The sequence below is a fragment of the Symphalangus syndactylus genome, chromosome 2, assembly GCF_028878055.3.
Source record: "Symphalangus syndactylus isolate Jambi chromosome 2, NHGRI_mSymSyn1-v2.1_pri, whole genome shotgun sequence".
Classification (NCBI taxonomy): Eukaryota; Metazoa; Chordata; class Mammalia; order Primates; family Hylobatidae; genus Symphalangus; species Symphalangus syndactylus.
This window is the reverse complement of record NC_072424.2, coordinates 16,614,949-16,636,104: the sequence shown is the minus strand read 5'-3', so window position 1 is coordinate 16,636,104 and position 21,156 is coordinate 16,614,949. Positions and strand designations below refer to the sequence as shown.

Genomic DNA, 21,156 nt, shown 5'->3' with positions numbered 1-21,156 from the left:
ATAATTTGTGATTCCACAGGAAATGCTATGTAAATAACTGACTTAGACTTGTGATTTCAAACTAAGTAGAAATTTAGGTTTATTGTGTCTATAAATGTATTCATTATGTTTATAAGAATACTTTGTCAGATAATTGAATTAAGAGGGAAACTGAATACATTAAGTTTGTAAAAGAAGCTTAAAATGTTTAAAGAAATTTAACTGGGATTTCATAAACGCAAACATTATTCAAAATCTCCTTAAAAATAATTGCTAAAATTTGCAAGACTTATACATTGAAAATAAGATCTGTAATTTGCATTTAAACCTTTAAAGAAGAAACAGATGTTACTTTAATAGATTGTTACTTTAATGAGCTGAATACTAATTTCTAAAATTAAAGGAAACCTTGGAATCATCTTTCCTGCAAAGGAAAATCATGCTCATGGTTGCTGAAAACCTCACGTTTAACAGTTAATAACTGTACACCCACAAATTGGGAAACCTAACACACAGCTTTAAAAGTTGAGACAGGCTGGGCGCGGTGGCTCACGCCTGTAATCCCAGCACTTTGGGAGGCCAAGGCGGGTGGATCACGAGGTCAGGAGATCGAGACCATCCAGGCTAACACGGTAAAACCCTGTCTCTACTAAAAATACAAAAAATCAGCCAGGCGAGGCGGCGGGTGCCTGTAGTCCCAGCTACACGGGAGGCTGAGGCAGGAGAATGGCGTGAACCCCGGGGGGCGGAGCCTGCAGTGAGCCGAAATCGCGCCACTGCACTCCAGCCTGGGCGACAGCGAAACTCCGTCTCAAAAAAAAAAAAAAAGTTAAGACAACCAGTCAGTGTCTTTCCATTGTAGGCTGTGATCTTTTAGTGGGGTATGAAATCATCTTACTGGGTCAAGACAGTCATTTTCTTTGAAATAGAATAACAAAAAATAATGGAGTGCATCGTATTTAATGCCCTAAGGATCACATGAATCCAAAAGTATCTTTCTCTAAAAAACTGTATTCTATTTATTCTCCATAATCTATTGATACAAACAAGGCACTTCATGCTCCTTTATGTTCACTGGGGGTTGGCAGCATTAGAACCGTTTGGTAAACGAAAAGGATCGTCATTCAGGACATTACCATTCTTACACCTAAATGGCACCAAGAAACAAAAACCTCCAGATGTGGCCAGCTTTTTTTTGAGACATTGTCCTGCTCTGTCGCCCAGGCTGGAGTTGATCTCACTCTCTGGGCTTCCTCTGCAGTGGCGTGACATCGGCTCACTGCAGCCTCCAGCTCCTGGGTTCAAGCAACTCTCCTGACTCAGCCTCCTACGCAGCTGGGATTACAGACGCACACCACCATGCCCGGCTAATTTTTGTATTTTTTAGTAGAGACGGGGTTTCATCACATTGGGCAGGCTGGTCTTGAACTCCTGACCTCAGGTGATCCGCCTGCGTGTCTCCCAAAGTTCTGGGATTACAGGTTCACGTGAGCCACTGCACTCAGCCATGGCCAGCTTTGCTAAACAACGTGGATATTGTCTTGGCTGCCTCAGTCTTCTTCAATGACTTTCACTTTAATCCTATGTTAGCTTCCCATTACCGTGGCCACATCTTGTCATACCTCTGAAACAGTAAAATCAGACACTCGCTCTCAACACCATTTCCTATCCTTCCAGCTTGTTCACATACCCCACTACTCTAGTCCTCATAGAGACCTCCCAATTCTTTGACCTCTCTATGTCATCTTGGTACATTTATCCTCTCTTCAGTTCCTTCCTAACTGAATTCAGAACAATTTCTTTGTCATAAGTCTTCAATTCTTGCTCTTTCCCTGCAATGGCCTGGTAAGTTCCCAACCCTGGAAAAGCCGGGCTGCTGAAGAAGCGTCACATCTACATAGATTTCATCACCACTAGTCTTAACCAGGCCTGGCCATCAGCTCCATCTCTCATTCTTCTCAGCAGCTACTTAACACACCTGCTCAAATCTCTTACCTCTCTCCTCACCAGCACCTGCTTCAATGGAAAGAGAAAAGGCATCAAGTGAGAAAGTGCTCAACTTACCGTTGCCACACCCACGTTTTATCTTCACTCCCACTGAGCATTTCCTCATCCTCTCCTAAGACAGGAAGGGTCTTTCTCTCTGAAGCTAATCTTCCTATCTGTGTTCTCAATCTTTCTCATGCTCATTCCTTCTCCAAGACCCTGATGTGTTTTCATCTTTCTTCTACATCTTTACTCTTTCCTTTCCCTGACCTCCATCAGCTTCTGAAAATGCTCAAACCTCTCATCCCCTTCCTCCATCAGACTTACTGCTCTAGCCAGTGTCTTCAGAATCAAGTTTCATTATGGTGGCTTTCTTAACTTTCACTCTATTTTTAAGCCACGATTCTAGTCCCACTAAAACTAAAACAGGTCTTCACCAAGATTGTCAAAGGATGTTTCTCAGGTCCTCTCAGCAGAATCTGACAGTGTCACTGCCTCCTGCTTCTGGAAAATGCTTCCTGTGGCTTTCTTGATCCCACACTCTGGGCTTCCTCTTCCCTCTCTGGCCTCCAATGGAATTCTCCATGTGCTCAGTCATTATATGCTGGGCCCTTGGGGCTGTCCTCTGCTCTTCACTCCAGAAGGCAATCTCAGTCACTCAGTCACTCTTAGGGCTGCCACTCATGGACCACGCCTCCCAAATTAGTGGCTTCTTCCAAGATTTCATCAGAGTTTCAGACCTACATGTCCAACTGCCTCCTTGACATCTCTACCAGATGTCTCACAAACACCTTTACTTCCACACGTCCAGAACTGAACTCATCATTCTTCTCTGCAAAACTGCTCCACCTCCTGTTTCTCATTTCAGAAAAGAAGTCAGCATTAACTCAGTTTCTGTCAGAACCTACATAACTCTCTTCACAAACTCTCTCCCTCCCCATCACCAAACACAATTAATCACCCAATTCTGTGGGTTCTACCTCTTGACTATCTTTTGCATCCATCCATTTCCTCTCCATTGCCCACTGCCATCACCCTAATCTGTCAGACCATCATCATCTTTTGCTCAGATTACTGCATGCAAACCCTTCTTAACTCTGCTCTTAACCAATTCCCACTCTTTCTCCACAACGTGGAGTCAAATAACAAATCTGCCAACGCGCACTAATGTGCTTAAGATCTCTTCACGGCCTTCCATTACCTTCAGGATAAAAATCTCAACTCCTTATCATGATTTACAAAACCCTTTACTAGCCAGCTGCATCTGGCCTGCTCTAAAGTCCAGCTGCACTCTTTGCCACCAGGCCTTCTGAATATGTTCTTCTCTACCTGGAGCACTTAGTGCTTGTGTTCCATCCCCTGTTGAAATCTTCACTTAGGCCACTTCATCCGAGCAGATTTCCCTGACCTCCTACACCCCGTCAAATTCTGGAATGAGGACCCTCCTATGGAGACTCACTGCCTCTTCTTTCTCCCACATGCTACTTATCACACTTGCCTGAGTGTGCTTGATAACTGTCTGTCATCTCCACTAGGTTCCCTGAGGACTGGCACCTCCCATTAGCATAATACCTGGCTCATTAAATACATGCTGAGTGAATGCATTTATGAATTCTTTAAATTCATGTTTCTATTTTTGGTTGGCTCCTCTATTTCAAATTAAGCTAGCTTTTTGTTTGTTTTTTTTTTTTTTTAGAGTCCAATACCTTCCCATGTTTTGGGTCCTTACTCTTCTTGGCCCCATGCAACTGACATGAGGCAACATGCTACCTCAGTCTGTACTTTTTTTTTCTGTATTAGATACCTCTTGGGCATTGCCTTTCATCCCCTTAGCCTCACTTCTGACTCATGCCACAACTATGGTGCCGTCCTATAAAGGAAGGTAGGCAGGTAGGCAAGGTCTGTCTTTCTTGCTTCCTGCCTTTCTGATGCAGCAGCCTGGTACACATGTAGGAGCCTGTTCTGTATTTGTCACACACACACTCAAGTGCAGAGGCATTAACACTCAATGGGATACCATCAACCAATGGAAAATGGAAGCCAGCAGGTAAGTCCTTCTTCCTTTGGCCCCTCAGATGTACACCAGGTGTCTCAAAAGGACTGAGCTCCAGTCCTTAGAGTGATGGATCACACAATAACACATCCTTCTGCTGACTTTTCCTCCTTCCCTGGTTTGCTCTCCCTAGACCCTACTCCTGTTCCAAGGGACCATTTCCCAAATAAATAACCTGAATGGAAGGCCATGTTGCAAGACCTGCTTTTGGAGAGAAACTAAGCTAAGACAGTCTCCTTAACATGAGAAGTGCTCAGAACTTTACTCTGGTTTTCCTTTTTTGACAGGGGTTAGTAAAGCAGAAACTTTAATTCTTTCCCTATTGTCAACACGCCCTTATTTTCAGACAGATTTTATATTATCAGTGAATGATGCACAGAAGCATGAACAAGCCGTTTCCTTTGAATGATATCTATCTCAAACGAATGCCAGCTAGGAAAATACGTTTCTTACAAGAAGAAGAATCTTATCCCAGGTTCCATATTTATATTAAAAACATTTTGCTAGCATGACATAAAAGAACACTGTAAAATAAACAAAACTTCACATACCTTCAGGTTATAGCTTATTTTTCTGCAAAGAGACCAAGTATTAACACCCACAAAAAAGAATCTAAATAGTTTAAAAATACCTTGCAGGAAAAAAAAAAATGCAGAGACTCCATTCTTCTATGAAGTTGGGTGTGAATGATTTAAATCTTGGACTGTTATGTCCGTCTGCGAGTCAGCTGTTCCCATTACTAGTAGACATTGTATTGAATATCAAATTATGTGGTTTCCAAAATACAGCATCAAGTATCCTTTAAGAATTTTTCTCAGTTAAGCTAATGATTCGACGTTGTGTTTCTATAAAGCCACAGTTAAACAAAAAATATTTACAGATAATTCACAAGGCAGGAAAATGTTCAATCAAATGTGGAAATTTTAAAGCTGATGAACAGCTTGATGATATCCTAGGATACCCATCTTTTGCCCCTTCTATATGTATTTAATGTATAATTATTCATTAACTGTCAGAGATGACTGAATTTATTGGCTAAGCAAAGTTTTTAATTTTCTACATTTATTGCTGCCTTCTAACATCACACAAATTTTTTTAAATTTCAAATTTGCTTATAAACAGGATGCAGGAAGATCATTAACGTTTACGGAATTTTAATGCTTTTTCAGTAGTTGTGATGGTTAATACTGAGTGTCAACTTGATTGGATTGAAGGATGCAAAGTACTGATCCTGGGTGTGTCTGTGAGGGTGTTGCCAAAAGAGATGAACATTTGAGTCAGTGGGCCAGGAAAGGCAGATCCACTTCATCTAGGTGGGCACAATCTAATCAGCTGCCAGTGCGGCTAGAATATAAGCAGGCAGAAAATGTGACAAGAGAGACTGGCCTAGCCTCCCATTCTACATCTTTCTCCCGTACTGGGTGCTTCCTGCCCTCGAACATCAGACTCTCAGTTCTTCAGTTTCGGAACTCGGACTGGCTCTCCTTGCTCCTCAGCCTGCAGACGGCCTACTGTGGAACGTTGTGATGGTGTGAGTTAATACTTAATAAACTCCCCTTTATATCATCTATTCCATTAGTTCTGTCCCTGTAGGGAACCCTAATACAGTAGCAAAAAGTTTTTTACAATTTTTTTCTTTCTTTTTACACTCCTCTCAGCTCATACCTATGTTTTTTACTTTCATCAAAGTAAAATATCCTTGTGAGGTAGTTACATGCTTTCTCGAAATTTTAAAAGTACACTATCTGTTCCTAGATCAGCATATTATAAAAACTCGATTATCATTAATCAATAGTGATAATCTTATTTTTTAGATAAAAGTATCTGAACTCAATACCCTCAAACTCTGAAACATAAAAACACACTCCATCTATATTATGTTTAATGCTTAGAATTAAGATGTCATAAAGCTCCTTAAAATAGAAACACCAAGTCTCCTAAACACTCTATAGCTTTGCTAGGTATTATAGTGTACAGGCCGAACCATGGTTCTGCTATATTAAGATTCTCACTTTTATACACTTCGACAGCTTAAAAACCCACATGCATCTTCCAACTGATGGAGTCATAGTCTAACTGGCAGCCTTTTTTTTTTAATGGTATGTAAAATAAAAAACTGAAAATTGATGATATCTTATTTTCAATAAAACTCCGTAGTTCAACCAGCATTTAAATAGCTGGTATGGGCTTTATTTTTATTTTTTAATTGGCATTTTGGACAACTCCCTTAAAATATTAAAAAAATGGGCCGGGTGCGGTGGCTCACGCTTGTAATCCCAGCACTTTGGGAGGCCGAGAAGGGCAGATCACGAGGTCAGGGGATCGAGACCATGGTGAAACCCCGTCTCTACTAAAAATACAAAAAATTAGCCGGGTGTGGTGGCGGGCGCCTGTAGTCCCAGCTACTTGGGAGGCTGAGGCAGGAGAATGGCGTGAACCCGGGAGGCAGAGCTTGCAGTGAGCAGAGATTGCACCACTGCACTTCAGCCTGGGCGACAGAGCGAGACTCCATCTCGAAAAAAAAAAAAAAAAAGTCATTTTTCCATACAAACAAATGAAGCAGCACCCTAAGATGCCACAAAGCAAGTGTAACTAACATTTATAGACATGCTCTAAAGCATCACGATATTTTTGAGCTTACTAAAATGACTTCTATTATTTACTACAGAATTAAATGAAATAAATGAGTAACTATAAAAGGAACTGCTTGTTTGGGGGAAAACTTTTTTTAATTTTTTTGGTTTTGAGACAGAGTCTTGCTCTCTTGCCCAGGCTGAGGTGCAGTGGTGCGATCACAGCTCACTGTAACCTCAAACTCCTGGGCTCAAGCAATTCTCCCACCCCGGCCTCCACCCTCCCAAAGTGCTGAGATCACAGGTGTGAGCCACCTTGCCTGGCACTTACTTTGAAATTTTAAAACCTATTCCACAAGAAAAAAGAAAGGGATTAGAGAAATATTACTTAGTTGCTAAATGGAAATCTTAAGTCTGCTTTTCAAACCTGTCTGGCCAGCGCTCTAACAAGTTTCAGCCATTGGCTCACTGCTCATGCATGGCTTATTGAGCAAAGACTGGCTGGTAAAAATTTATAAAATAGTATGTTTTAAAATGTCTCCGCAAGACTGGTTTTAAAGCAATCTTTTAAAATGAGAACAACTGTTGAAGTTTATCTTAAGACATCTTAGTTTTCACATTTTCAAGTAGAAAATGCAAACAAGTAAAACACACTTCAGTCATACATACCAAATATTGTAGCAAAAACCTGTATTTTTGTTTCTTAGTGTTTTCACTAAAAGATCGTGCAAACTAGGGAAGTCTAGTATGTTTTTAAACCATGAGTCATGTTAGCACCATACTAAATTGTGCATAATTTATCTTTGAGAATAAGTGGCAAAAAAAAATAGTAATAATACAGGCCGGGTGCGGTGGCTCATGCCTGTAATCCCAGCACTTTGGGAGGCAGAGGCGGCTGGATCACCTGAGGTCAGGAGCTCAAGAACCAGCCTGGCCAACATGGTGAAACCCATCTCTACTAAAAATACAAAAATTAGCCGGGTGTCGTGGCTTGCGCCTGTAATCCCAGCTACCCAGGAGGCTGAGGCAGGACTATCGCTGGAACCCGGGTGGTAGAGGCTACTGTGAGCTGGTATCACTCCACTGCACTCCATCCTGGGTGACAGAGCAAGACTCCATCGCAAAAAAAGAAAAAAATAGTAATAATACAATAGAGTGATATTTTTAAGAGGAGAGAAAGTAAACTGAAAAATTAGAAGCCTGTCCATATTTTCCATATTAAAATACATTCTCCAGATTCACCAAACTTGGGAGCCAAATTTCCAAGACATTTTCTTGTTTCAGTGGTTTCCTTTATACCACATAATAGTGGACAAGTGATTCCACTTCCAGCTGGCTACATCAAAGCACCACCATCTTTATTGGCAACAAAGAATATGTTTATTAAGTATTCAGCAAGCAACATCATTCATTTTGCAACGTGAAGTGGGTAGTTCGACCTCAAATGCAGACATGAAAACAATTTTACCTTCAGAAATATTTAAAAAAAAAAGCTGAATTCTGCATCTAAAATAATTAGGAAAGATACTGTCTACTTAGTCATGAGTTATTACTGCAGTACCTTTTTAAGGGGCCCTAGGAAGTTGCTTTCTCACTAGGCATTGTTTTCCAGTGATGAAAATGACATTTTGGCTTAGGTATACCCTTTTGAGAGTGCATCAACACAGCACTCGGGAAGTGGTGCCAGGCTTGGAGAAACAGGTGAATGAATGCAGGACGGCATACTTCCTGAACCTGGTTCTTCCACAGACAATCAAGGTCAGAGTGGGACTTACTTTTTCTGTGGGCATATGCTACAGAAACTATGAAAGTATAAAAAAAATGCCAGGGTACCATGCCAGCAAGAATGATGGACGGAGTAGAGAGAAAAGAAAAGAAAGAGGCCTTTAAACAGCAAAAACACAATATAGATTAGAACCTCAGAGTTTCTGGGGCTCACACTAGGTGTAAGCTTCTTTACATCAGTTTAGATTTTCAGCAACTGCTGGGAAGAATTAAGGTGTGTTAGAAATTCACTATCCTGGGTAAATGGATAAAGCACTAAATCATGTTTAGGGACTAGTCTTTTTATAGCAAATTTAAATTTGATATCCTTACTAATAATGAATGATTTAGCTACATTAAAAATAAACTGTAAGATTTTTTGCGAACATTTCAATGTATAGAACAGAATGAAATGTAAACTACTCTGGTAAAATATATATCCTACTATAATTACAAATAGAAATAAAAATTCTTATTAGCCCCCTTGAAATGAATACTAAAAATAAGTATTATAAGAAGTATAGAGCAGTATTTGAATTTAAATTATTTTTTATCCTGATTAAAACAAATGTTACCCGTTATTTTTGTGACAAAAAATATTTGAGGGGTCAATACGAAATGTTCAATTATGTTTTCAGGATAAAATGAGTAACAGGGGAAATCATAGCATAGTGCTTGGGAAACAGCATATGCTCACGAAAGTTTTTTTTTTTTTTTTTTTGTAAATCTGGAACCAACGATTTTAATACCAATGATAATATAATGTTTGCCCAACATTAAGAGTCAAATCAAATCATAGTTTATCTATTATGGCTCTAAACCAATTACAAAATATTACAAAAAATAATGCTTTTCTGTAAAATATCTGCGTTGGCTGGGCACGGTGGTTCACGCCTATAATCCTGGCACTTTCAGAGGCCAAGGTGAATGAATCGCTTGAGTCCAGGAGTTCAAGACAAGCCTACGCAATGTGGCAAAACTCCACTTCTACAAAAAATACCAAAATTAGCCAGGCATGGTGATGTGCACCTGTAGTCCCAGCTACTTAAGAGGCTGAGGCGGGAGGATTGTTTAAGCCCTGGAGGCAGAGGCTGCAGTGAGCCAAGACCACACCAGCCTGGCCTCGAAAAAAAAAAATCTTTATTAGACACTGGGCATCACACAGTAGCAGCATTTGTTTTCTTATGACCAAATTAATGGTCAAATTGTTTTTTTACCAAAAGCAAGTTTCTACCTTACCAAAAGTAAGAAGTAACACAAAGTATTAAGTAAAAACGACAACGTAAGGATGCAGAATATTCTTGTTTGTTTTAAAAAAAATACACACAGACGTGCATACATATTTGTGTACAGAACTTCTGAAATCTATACATATTCAGTTATTAATTTAAAAAATCTAACAGACTTTTACTTAAAAATCATTTGAGAAACTTTTGAACTCCTTTCTTTGAAGTAGGCAGATGTCCTGCATTGAAAAACAAAGGGCTTATTTAAGAACAAAAGGATTTCTTTAGAATTTTCCAAGTTATTGAAGCTTGTCAATCCCTCCCCCCACAGTACCGCAAAGTAGTATATACAAAAGGATAGGGGAAAAACGTGATTTTCCTTAACACTGGCCAGTGACACACCTTGAAGCCATAGTTGGTTTAACTGAAGCCTATGGTGATCAACTGTGCCTTTGCAGAGTAATTTAACTACTCAACAGCTGGAAAGAGAAACAAGATTTAGTGAAAAAAGCACCATGCTGACGAACAACAATTATTGCCCATATTAAGCTCTATTTTCTGAGTCAAAGTTTGGGTCATGTAAAAGTAAAACTGGCCCCAGAGAAGAGAACCGTTTCTCACAGATTGCCATTTAAACCTCAAATGACCATGTTTCACAGCAGGCTGAATACATTCCAGCATGTAACTGCATTTTAATTTCCTAAAACCACAGGATATAAGTCTGATTTCAAATAGTGTCTGGACTGTGATATTCAATACTGATAAAACTGTGTGGTATTCTCTTGAAAGTTCCACAGATTCAGCATATGAAAAAAAGATCTTCAATTTCGTCGAAGCACTTATTCTCAAAGAAATTTACTCCTGAGTTTTGTAAATGAATTCTAAACAATGTTAAGAGCTAAAGCTACTGCCATAAGAAATGTAACCTACTACTTACAGGAAAAGAACACACAATATATTCATCGCTCACCAGGATATAGTATGTTCTTGACAAAAATGGTCATTATGAGACTTTAAATCTTTTTTGCCGTGTTCGTTGGTATTTATTCTGGAAATAATTTTAAAATCTATTACCATGAATGTCTACTTGAATGTCTATTCAATAGATGGAAATTATTCAGTCACCTTTTCAACTTTATACAACAAGAATTTGTGTTTAGTCTCCAAGTATTATGTAAGAAGAAATGCAACCTTTAAAACTGACCAATAAGGAAAAAAAGAAGGTGAAGCTATCATAAGTTGGGGAGTAAGAAATTTAGGATCATAATATTATTGGAATGCAACTTATACAGAAACAGTTTTATATGTGAATATGAAATCTTTTAGTAAGATGTTCAGCAGTTTTCATCATAGGGACTGGACTGACTGACCTTAAAAAAGCTAGAGGGCAATTTTTTTTTGAGGGAAGAGAGGAGAGTAGATAAGTATATGCTTTCTCTTATAATACTATTGCCTTTGGCTTTGAGCCTGACTCCAAAACTGATTGACAAATTTAATGTTTGTTTTTAAGCAACATATCTGATCAATGAGGTGTAACTTTACTCAGAATGAAACGATCAGACGCTGACTAATAATTTCAGGTGTGGGAACTATAAAGCTCTGGTTATTCTAGGAAACCTAAATATCTAGAAAAACTGGGGCTAATGCCAGGGTACCTGGCATATGAGTCAGCTGGGTCCCTATGGTCACTCGTCATCAGGTTCTAAGGTATCATCATATGTAAGAAAGAGTCACTCTTGATTTCATAACAGCTTTTCAAGGAGATAACAAAATACATTACATGGGCCAATTTTTTTACACAAAAAACCTGATTTGTGAAACAAATGCACATCTTAGAACTGAAGAAGTTACTGCATCCCCTTCCCCACCCCCTTATCTTTCATTTCGTTTTGCTCCATCTACTCCTCTCTTCTCCTCCAGCCTTTCCATTGATCTTTCCTTCTTTTTTCCCAAACTTAGACAACGGGTGGTAGCTAGAAAAATGTTCACACTCTTAAGAAATATGGATGAGGCATCTCCTCTGTGGTGGGGTTCTGTGAGGCCTCAAAGTTCAATTAAGCACAACTGAGAATATCAAGGAACTTTAAGGGGAAGACAAGCATGTCAACTTAATGCAACCCATCCCGAGAGCATCAGCACCCGTGCCTGTCTTACAAAGTCACAGCTGAATGCCGTGAGGACTACAAGGGCTGTGTGGAGGAGGGCTACTTTGAACTGTGAGTGGTACTTAGACTACACGGACATAAACAAAACTGCACGACTTTGCAGAGAGAGGGATCACAGTAAATAAAAGTAAATGCAGACAAAAGCCTGTGGCAGATATGGGATGCAGCATTCTAATTTGGCTAGTGACCACCAAAAAACAGTAATAGGGGGCTGTTCTTCCCATGTTTATCTCATTTTAATCCTCATTACAGCTAGTAGGTCCTATTATTATCTCCATTTTAAAATTGAGAAATCTGAGACCAGGGAGATTATTAAATTGCCTAAGGGCATACAGTTTACCAGCTGATCATGAAGCCAGGATCTGAAGCCAGGAAGCCTAATTCCAGGGCTATGCTTTTTTTTTTTTGAGACAGAGTCTTAGACTGTTGCCCAGGCTGAAGTGCAATGGCGTAATCTCGGCTCACTGCAACCTCCACCTCCCGGGTTCAAGTGATCCTCCTGCCTCAGCCTCCTGACTAGCTAACAGGCACCCATTATCATGCCCGGCCAATTTTTGTATTTTTAGTAAAGAAGGGGTTTCACCATGTTGGCCAGGCTAGTCTCGAACTCCTGACCTCAGGTGATCTGCCTGCCTCAGCCTCCCAAAGTGCTGGGATTATAGGTGTGAGCCACTGCATCCAGCCAGGGATATACTTTCAATGTCTGTATATACTCTTAGTACACAGAACATCCAAAGGGGAACAATGGGGAACAAAGTATGGCTGGGACTATCCTGGAGGGGTATGCCAGAGATATAAGAAGAAAGTCAAACAAGTATTGTCACAAAATCCATTAGTCTGTTTGCCTCCATGAAACCATCCTACAACTTTATTCGGTCCAGTTGGTCAATATTTCTATCTTCTCTACGTTGACTAAATAACCCATCTAGCAGGCAATTTTTAGGTACTGTGATAGTTGGAAAAGATATGGATATTGATATCAGCCCCTCAAAGCATATAAAAACTAATCTAATGGGAGAAGCCAGGTCAGTAAGTGGCATGAGCACATAAGGTTCCTTAATTTTCTGCCAAACTGTGAGTGTGAGTGTGTGTGCATGTGCAAAGTCTTCCTCTATCTTACACACACACACACACACACACACACACACACACACTCTCATGCACAGCATACTCTGTAATATACAAAGCTACCTGGACCCTGTTAAGAGCCAAAGCCACACACACATGGATCATAAAAACAAAGCCAATGATTTCCAGCTGAGCTCAGCTCCAAACATACCTGCTTCTGGGTCCTGGTTGAAACGGCAGTACTTGGAGTTTTCAAGTGAAGGCAGGCATTGCTCAATGGGTACCCAAACATATGTCTCAGGGCACAGCAAATCAGAAGGTCTATACTGACCCTGAAGAAAGGTGAAGGAAAAAGGCACAGGCATTATTAACACAGCAATGCCAGAGATATAGGGATGAGGGCTCTAGGAAACGTTTAAAGCAAAAACTTAATTTAAAAGTCAATCAGAAACTGTTTTTACTGTAAATACTAAGCAACCCTGTAGCTGACAGTTTTCCCATCTCATGAAAGCACGTTTGACTCAAGGCTCTCTGAAAGTTAGAACACCACGACTTAGGATGCCTGTGTTGATTTGGAAAATTCGAGTTTTTACTCTCTTTTGAAAGAAATATTCAATGTGATTCTTGCTGAGCTGACTTGAGAATAACCAGTTTCAAAACTGTCTTTTAAATACTAGTTAATTAACAAAGAGAAGTTTCTTTTCATGTATTAGAGCACTGTATAAAGTGAACTTATTTTTCAACATGGAATTTCACTATCCTTAATGACAAATTTTTTAATTTGTGATTTGTACACTCAGTTGATAATATTCATTCTGCTCTAATGTAGTAGAAAGTACTGTCTTATCAATATACTTTTATAAGCAATCTAAATTGATAAATTGTATAATAAAGAGAAGTTTAAGAAACAGAAGTTTCAGGGAAACATCTGATAATCCACTATCTTCAAAAATCCCATTTAAAATCCCATTTAAAAATTTTATGTGTACACACACATATACATACATAGATGTATATACACATACATATATACATGCATAGATGTATATACACATACATATATACATGCATAGATGTATATACACATACATATATACATGCATAGATGTATATACACATACATATATACATGCATAGATGTATATACACATACATATATACATGCATAGATGTATATACACATACATATATACATGCATAGATGTATATACACATACATATATACATGCATAGATGTATATACACATACATATATACATGCATAGATGTATATACACATACATGTATACATAGATGTATATACACATACATGTATACATAGATGTATACACACATACATATATACATACATAGATGTATATACCCATACATATATACATACATAGATGTATATACACATACATAGATGTATATACACATACATATATACATATATACATAGATGTATATACACATACATATATACATATATACATAGATGTATATACACATACATATATATACATATATATATATATATATATATTTTTTTTTTTTTTTTTTTTTGAGACAGATTCTTGCTCTGTCATCCAGGCTGGAGTGCAGTGGTGCAATCTTGGCTCACTGCAACATCTGCTTCCTGTTTTCAAGTGATTCTCCTGTCTCAGCCTCCCAAGTAGCTGGGATTACAGGTGTATGCCACCACGCCAGGCTAATTTTTTTATTTTTGGTAGAGGGGGTTTCACCATGCTGGCCAGGCTGGTCTCAAACTCCTGACCTCAGGTGATCCACCCGCCTCAGCCTCCCAAAGTGCTGGGATTACAGGCATGAGCCACCTCGCCTGGCCAATTTATATTTTTATAATCCAATTATACACCTCAAATCTAACACAAAGACTATACAATAGATGCTAAAGAAAAAAAATCATTCACTTAATGGGGATAATGAAGATGGTACAAATTATTTGAAAACATTTTGTGAAAATTTTCATAACTATCAAGGTTTTGTATTCTTTGAGCTTATTTAAAATTCCAAGTGTCTCTCTTCTAAATTTTAAAACTCATTATAGAGGTTAAAATCTAGTATAGGGTTTTTCAGTTTTTTTTTTTTTACTACAACCCATAGTACAAAATACATTCTATATCACAGCCTAGTAAACATATTGGCAAACATAAAACCAGAAACAAACCTTTTAGTATACAATGCTTACCCATGTTATGTTCTAGTCTACTTTATTTCATTTTTCAAAAAATGCTGCTCTTGAACCACCAAAACTGCTTTTACAAGCAACAAATGGGTCACACCACAGAGTTTGAAAAACACCAGTGCAAAACTCATTACAAAGAATACAGCTTAAGAGCTCGGCAGCGATGCTTTACGACAGAAAGGCTCTATACCAGGTGCTGTGTGAGTCACCATATGAAGCATAGATATAAAATGAACACCACGTCCTAGTAGCTTGCAAAGCATTCAGAAGTCTGGAAGCCAACAAGGGAGGCTATACATCGACAAAATGTGAGGAAACATTCTTTCCTGTTTGAGTGGCTGGGAGAGGGTTCAAGGAGGATATGGGGTTTTACTGAGGACTTAAAAGACTGACCGAATTAAGCCTAGGGTAGGATGAAAAGAAATGAGAACAATCTAGATAAAGGGAACAGCATAAACAAAGACACAGAGTTAGGCCAAGTAGAAAACTCCAAGGAACAGGAAATGGCGGGGCACCACAGCAATGGAACGGTGGGTTGGAATCAGATTCTAGGGGACATTCTAGGCAGCAGTCAGATGTTTGGAATTTTCTTCTAGATGAAATGGGAAGGCTTGCTGGATAAGAGGGAGAGTTTTGTTCTGTTCCAATAGGAGCAGATAACAGGGTGAAGACCAGAAGTCAGGTCTCTGACTCAGCTTTCCCGGGGTGCTCACTGCACTGTTGCTGCCTCACTGCCCTACAGCAGTAGAAGGCCACCTACAAGGGGCAGCTCCAGGTGGCCTACAGACGCATCTAACAATATTCAAACACAGAATTAGGAATGAATTGAGGATTTACTTAGGAAGTGTAATAAAGCCAGATATTTCACTGCTATCTATCTTATCAAAAACAATGGCATTATCTCCATTAACTCAGAAACTGTTTTACTGGGGGAAAGGACATGAATCTGAAAACTAGACAGCATTCTAAAGCTGTGCTTCTAAATCTATTTTTTCCTTCTTGGTTATAGATCGCTTTGCAAATCTGATGGAAAAAAGGCTAAATATAAAAGCTAAAGATATAACACTTCTGGGGAAAAAAAGGACTAAATTTTCTTGACCTTGGAGTATAAAAGTTTTCTTTTGTAAACAAAATGCACCAACCATAGAGGAAGAAAACTGATGAACTATACTTCCTCAAAATTATCTTCAAAAAAACCACTAGGAGAATAAATAGGAAAGCCAAAAACTGGGAGAAAATTTTGACAAAACATATATTAAAAAACAGATTTGTATCTGGAATATATAAAGAATTATAACAACTCAATAATAAGAACACAATCCATTTTTTTAAAAAAGGCAAATCACTTAAGCACTTCACCAAAGATATATGAATGCCTAATAAGCATGTGAAGAGATGTTCAACATTGTCAGTTACCAGAAATGCAAATTAAAACCATAACAAATTATCACTGCATGTCCACTGGAATGGCTAAATTTTAAAAAGACGGAAGAAACAAGTTTTGGTAAGGATTTGGACTAACTAGAACTTACATATTGTTGGTTTAAAATGGTGAAACACTTGATAAAATATAAATATTCTTGTACATATATCATTTGTGAATATGCCTAGGATAAATTCCTTCAACTAGGAATGTTGGGTAAAAGGGTTTTAACTTTTATAGTGTCAAATGACTTTCCACAGAAGTTGTGCCATTTTACATTCTCATCAGCAACAATATGCTCCCAAGTTGATTTCCCTCACATCCTTACCAAGATAGTGTACTATCAAAACTTTCAATCTTTGCTGTTCTAAAAAATGACATTTCATGTGGTTTTAATTAGCATTATGTATCTTCATATATTTAGAGGAATTTGCATTTTTCTTTTTCATAAAGTTGGCCCATTTTATTGTTAAATTGCTGGCCTTATTAAACAATTCTTTATATATTAAGAACTCTTTATATATTAAGCCCTTGGTTTGTAAAATATGTCATAAATCTTTTCCAAGTTTATATATCTTCTGACTTTGTACGCCATACTCTTAGGCCATATGAAAATCTGATGTGTGGTCAAATTGATCATTTTTAAAAATGGCATCTGGGTTTACACAATAATTAAGAAGGCCACCCTCACTTTCAAGGTTATGAAGGCATACTTTCATATTTTTTCTAGTACTTTCATGGTTTCATAATATTACATTTGCATTTATGCTCCATCTGGAATTTATTGTGATATAAAGTATACAAAAAGAATCCCACTTAATTTCTTTCAAATGTTTATTCAGTGACCTCAGCATCATTTTTAAAACAATCTTCATTTCCCCTGCTAATTTGGTAACTTACTGAATTCCCATATATAGGGAAATCTCTTTCAAGACTTTCTCCGTATTCTGTTATACTGACCTGTCTTATCATGTACCAGTAACACATAGTTCTAACTATTAAAGCTTTATATTATATTTCAACATCTTGGAGATCTAATTCCCCCTCATCACTCTTCATTTGTAGAGTTTTCTGGCTCATTTTACTTAATTGTTCTAGGATTCTGAATTTGGTACAAAAATATTACCAACATGAATAAGGAAACACTAATAAAAATGGAATAGCATATCTTGATCACTGTGACAGCAGAACATAAAAGAAGAGAATACCCAGGCTGGGCAACACAGTGAGACCCCATCTCTAAAAAAAAATTTTTTTTAATTAGCTAGGCATGGTGGTGCACACCTATAGTCCCAGCTATTTGGGAGGCTGAGGTGGGAATATCACTTGAGCCCAGGAGGGTAGAGGCAATAGTCAGCAGTGATTGTGTCACTGCACTCCAGATCAGGTGACAAAGACCCTGTCTGCAAAAAAAAAAAGGCAAAGAGAATACCAAGAATGTCTGGTAAAAAAAAAAAAGAACATATGTATCATCTCAAAAAACAACATAAGATCTTAAACATACTAATGGCCCCATTTTCTAATATAAGGTGGAACTGAATGCTCACTGGCAAAAAAAGCACAGGACAAATATTGAGGGTGGAGATGGGGGTGATCGGACATCAACTTTTGAGTCCTTAAGGTTAAAACAGAGCCTGTTTTCCTTAATAACATAAACCTTGCGGATATGCACATTCATCAACAGCCACCTGAACCCAGTGCCTAGCGTTAACAACGACGCTGACCATCAAGAACACTTAGTCGGCTGGGCACGGTAGTTCATGCCTGTAATCCCAGTACCGTGGGAGGCCAAGGCAGGCAGATCCCTTGAGGCCAAGAGTTTGAGACCAGCCTGGCCAACATGGCGAAACCCCATCTCTACTAAAAATATAAAAGTTAGCCGGGTGTGGTGATACATGCCTATAATCCCAGCTACTCTGGAGGCTGAGGCACAACGATCGCTTGAGCCCAGGAAGCAGAGGTTACAGTGAGCCAAGATCGCACCACTGCACTCCAGCCCGGGCAATGGAGTGAGTCTCTGTCTCAAAAAAATAAAAATAATTTTTTTAAAAAAAAGAATATTTAGTCAATGAACATTACATAAATCCTCACTATGTAACAGGCACTAAAGGCTGGAACAGAAAGATGAACAAATGCATGCCTCTCAATAATTCACAACCTACTGGGAGTGACAAAGCTGGATAAAGATGAAGTATGCATAAAACACAAAAAATATGACAGTGTACAACTGTCCCAAGTTTCTAAATTTTCACAGTGCTCTAAGAAGGTAATACCTGCTCATACAATGATATTTCATTTTTTAACTCTTTATTCAGTTTATCTCACTCAAAGACCATAAATGCATACATTTTAACTTCTGCTCATCATCTGAAATCACGTTTTAGACTAGGTTAAAACATTATTTTTCTTCTAAGTACAGGCTTATTTCAGTGTTTCAGATATTCTCACAAGCCATCAAAGAATTGAGATTTATGAAATAAACCACTTTGAAATGTTATGCTTTCTAAACTAAGCTGGTCGAGAGTTAAATGACCAAAGTGCTTAAAGCTCAATTTAAAGTCACCATCACACAAATGAAAACACAGGGGGTTGAAAGCTACCCTGCCTCTTCAGCTAGTATAAGAAAATGAGAAATGTTTGTATGAAGAATGTAATTACTTAAGGATTTGGACATAGTTTCCCATGCTCAGAAGAAAAAATATTTAATCAACCTCTAAGGACATTCATTCAGATTGGAACAAAGAGGTAAAAGCAGATTAATTCTTTCCTAGGGTGCTGACTTTTTGTAAATAAGAAGAAATGAGTTACCACAGATTTTCTAAGTACTCAAAATTTTGAAAATGTAATTGGTCTGACAGGGCTTATCTCACAATTTTTTGGAGAGTTCTTTCAATCCACAATGTTAGAAGATGACTGCTAGACACCCTTTGCAAGTCCTCAGAAATTCAGCCGTCCAACAAGAACAAAAGGAAATCTGACCAAGCAAGGGCACCTATTTCAAGAGGGAAGGCTATCATAGAGGATAACATAGTTCAAGATAAGGTGCCTGAAAAAGTTAAAAAATAACGTTTAAAAATACTAAAAATAGAGAAGAGATGCTTACTTTTTATTATTAATTAAACATTTTTTTGGTGAGGGATCATCACTCAATTCAAAGCCCTCAAAGTGAAAGTAAGTTCAGCAAATCTTATGATTCCTGACTTCACCAAACTATTTTAACTTCTGCAACTATTTACAAACTGTTTTAGAACTGGAAAACAAAACCTAAAAACAAAAAAACAAACTACCTACGTGCATCTATATTTTCAGTTACCACAGAAGAGTTAATATTTTACACAAAGTAGAGCTGTAATATTCAATGGTTTTTTTTTCTTTAATGAAAACCACTTAAACTATTTGTAAGACTCAAATTATACTATACCTCCCCCCACCAAAAAAATTAAAATATGGCCTCATAATATTTCAATTAATTTTACTAGGTTGTCATAGAATGAAAATCTAGGAAATGCCAAAGTTAAATCTAAAACATTGAAAGGGGAAGAAAAACACCCTAGCTAAATGCACTTCCTGCTCTATTTCTATTAAAAAAGACTGTGTCTTCTGGAAGAGGAGATTATATACTTTTGGTTTTTGGTTAATGGAATGAACAAAGGCATTCTTCTCACTTGCATGCTTTAGCCTATAATTTGAAGAGCATTATCATATTGATCCAATTTCTTACCCTATAAAAGAATCACAAAATAAATTATATGGAAAATAGTTTAACAAAATGTAATAGAATTCGGCTTAAAAATTAAAATCATTTTGATAGCCAGAGGTTAAAAGTTATCTCACTATCATATCTTATTTGATAACAATGAACCCAAGTATAAAAGGATCTATGTATGTGGAAAAACTGGATTTCAGTTAGTAATAATTTCAGCAGAGATACTTTAAAGTAGACGAACGTCTTTTACTTCTAATTAAAACACAGCAAACAACACTAAGAAACATTCCCTCAGTTAAGCTGTAACTAGTTAGAAATCTGAATTTTCAAAGGCAAAAGTTATAAACTGATACAGAGGAGGAGCAAAAAATGTTTCCAGCAAGCCCTAGTGATCCATTTTTTTGCAATGTTTTCATTGATGTAATTCATGTACCATTAAGTTCACCCTTTTAAATTGCACAATTCAGCATTTTTTATTTTCATAAGGTTGTACAAGCATCACCACTATCAGATTCCAAAACATTTTCATCATCCCCAAAGAAACCCAGTACCCATTAGCAGTCACTCCACATCCCCTTGCCCCCCAGCCCCTGGCAATCACTATTGTGCTGACAACCCATTTAAAAATAGAATATTTCCTCACACACCACACTTCCTATTTGAGTGTGAGTAAAAACAAACAAACAAAAAATACAGACATGGCACAGCCTATAAGGCCCTGAGTGGCACAGCCCACGTTACCCTTCAGACTGGTCATCTACCACTTTATCCTCCTCCACCATGTCACCTTCGCCACACTGGCTTCCTTGTGGTCCCTGGCACATGCTAGGCCTGCTCCCACCTCACAGATTCTCACTGACTGTTCCCTCTTCTGGTCACAGCTACTTTAAAGTTTTTGCTCCATGCCACATTCTCAATGAAGCCCACCCATCCTCCCTACCATTTTACTTCCATGGGGCTTATCACTGTCTAACCGTCTTGTTAATTCCCTTATTTATCTATAGAAAACTACTTGTTAGAATGTAGAG

At 38.0% G+C, this 21,156-nt stretch overlaps 1 protein-coding gene across 18 annotated transcripts in view; it reads right to left on the bottom strand.

Moving 5' to 3' along the window:
* The window catches only part of ATE1 (arginyltransferase 1), a 193,219-nt gene that overhangs the window by 37,321 nt on the left and 134,742 nt on the right, over window positions 1-21,156 (bottom strand). For all 18 annotated transcript variants that reach the window (XM_055246887.2, XM_063625316.1, XM_063625365.1 and 15 more), the window contains one exon: window positions 13,026-13,146. In XM_055246887.2, the coding sequence (XP_055102862.2) occupies window positions 13,026-13,146 (121 nt within the window). The remainder of the gene's footprint in view (window positions 1-13,025; window positions 13,147-21,156) is intronic.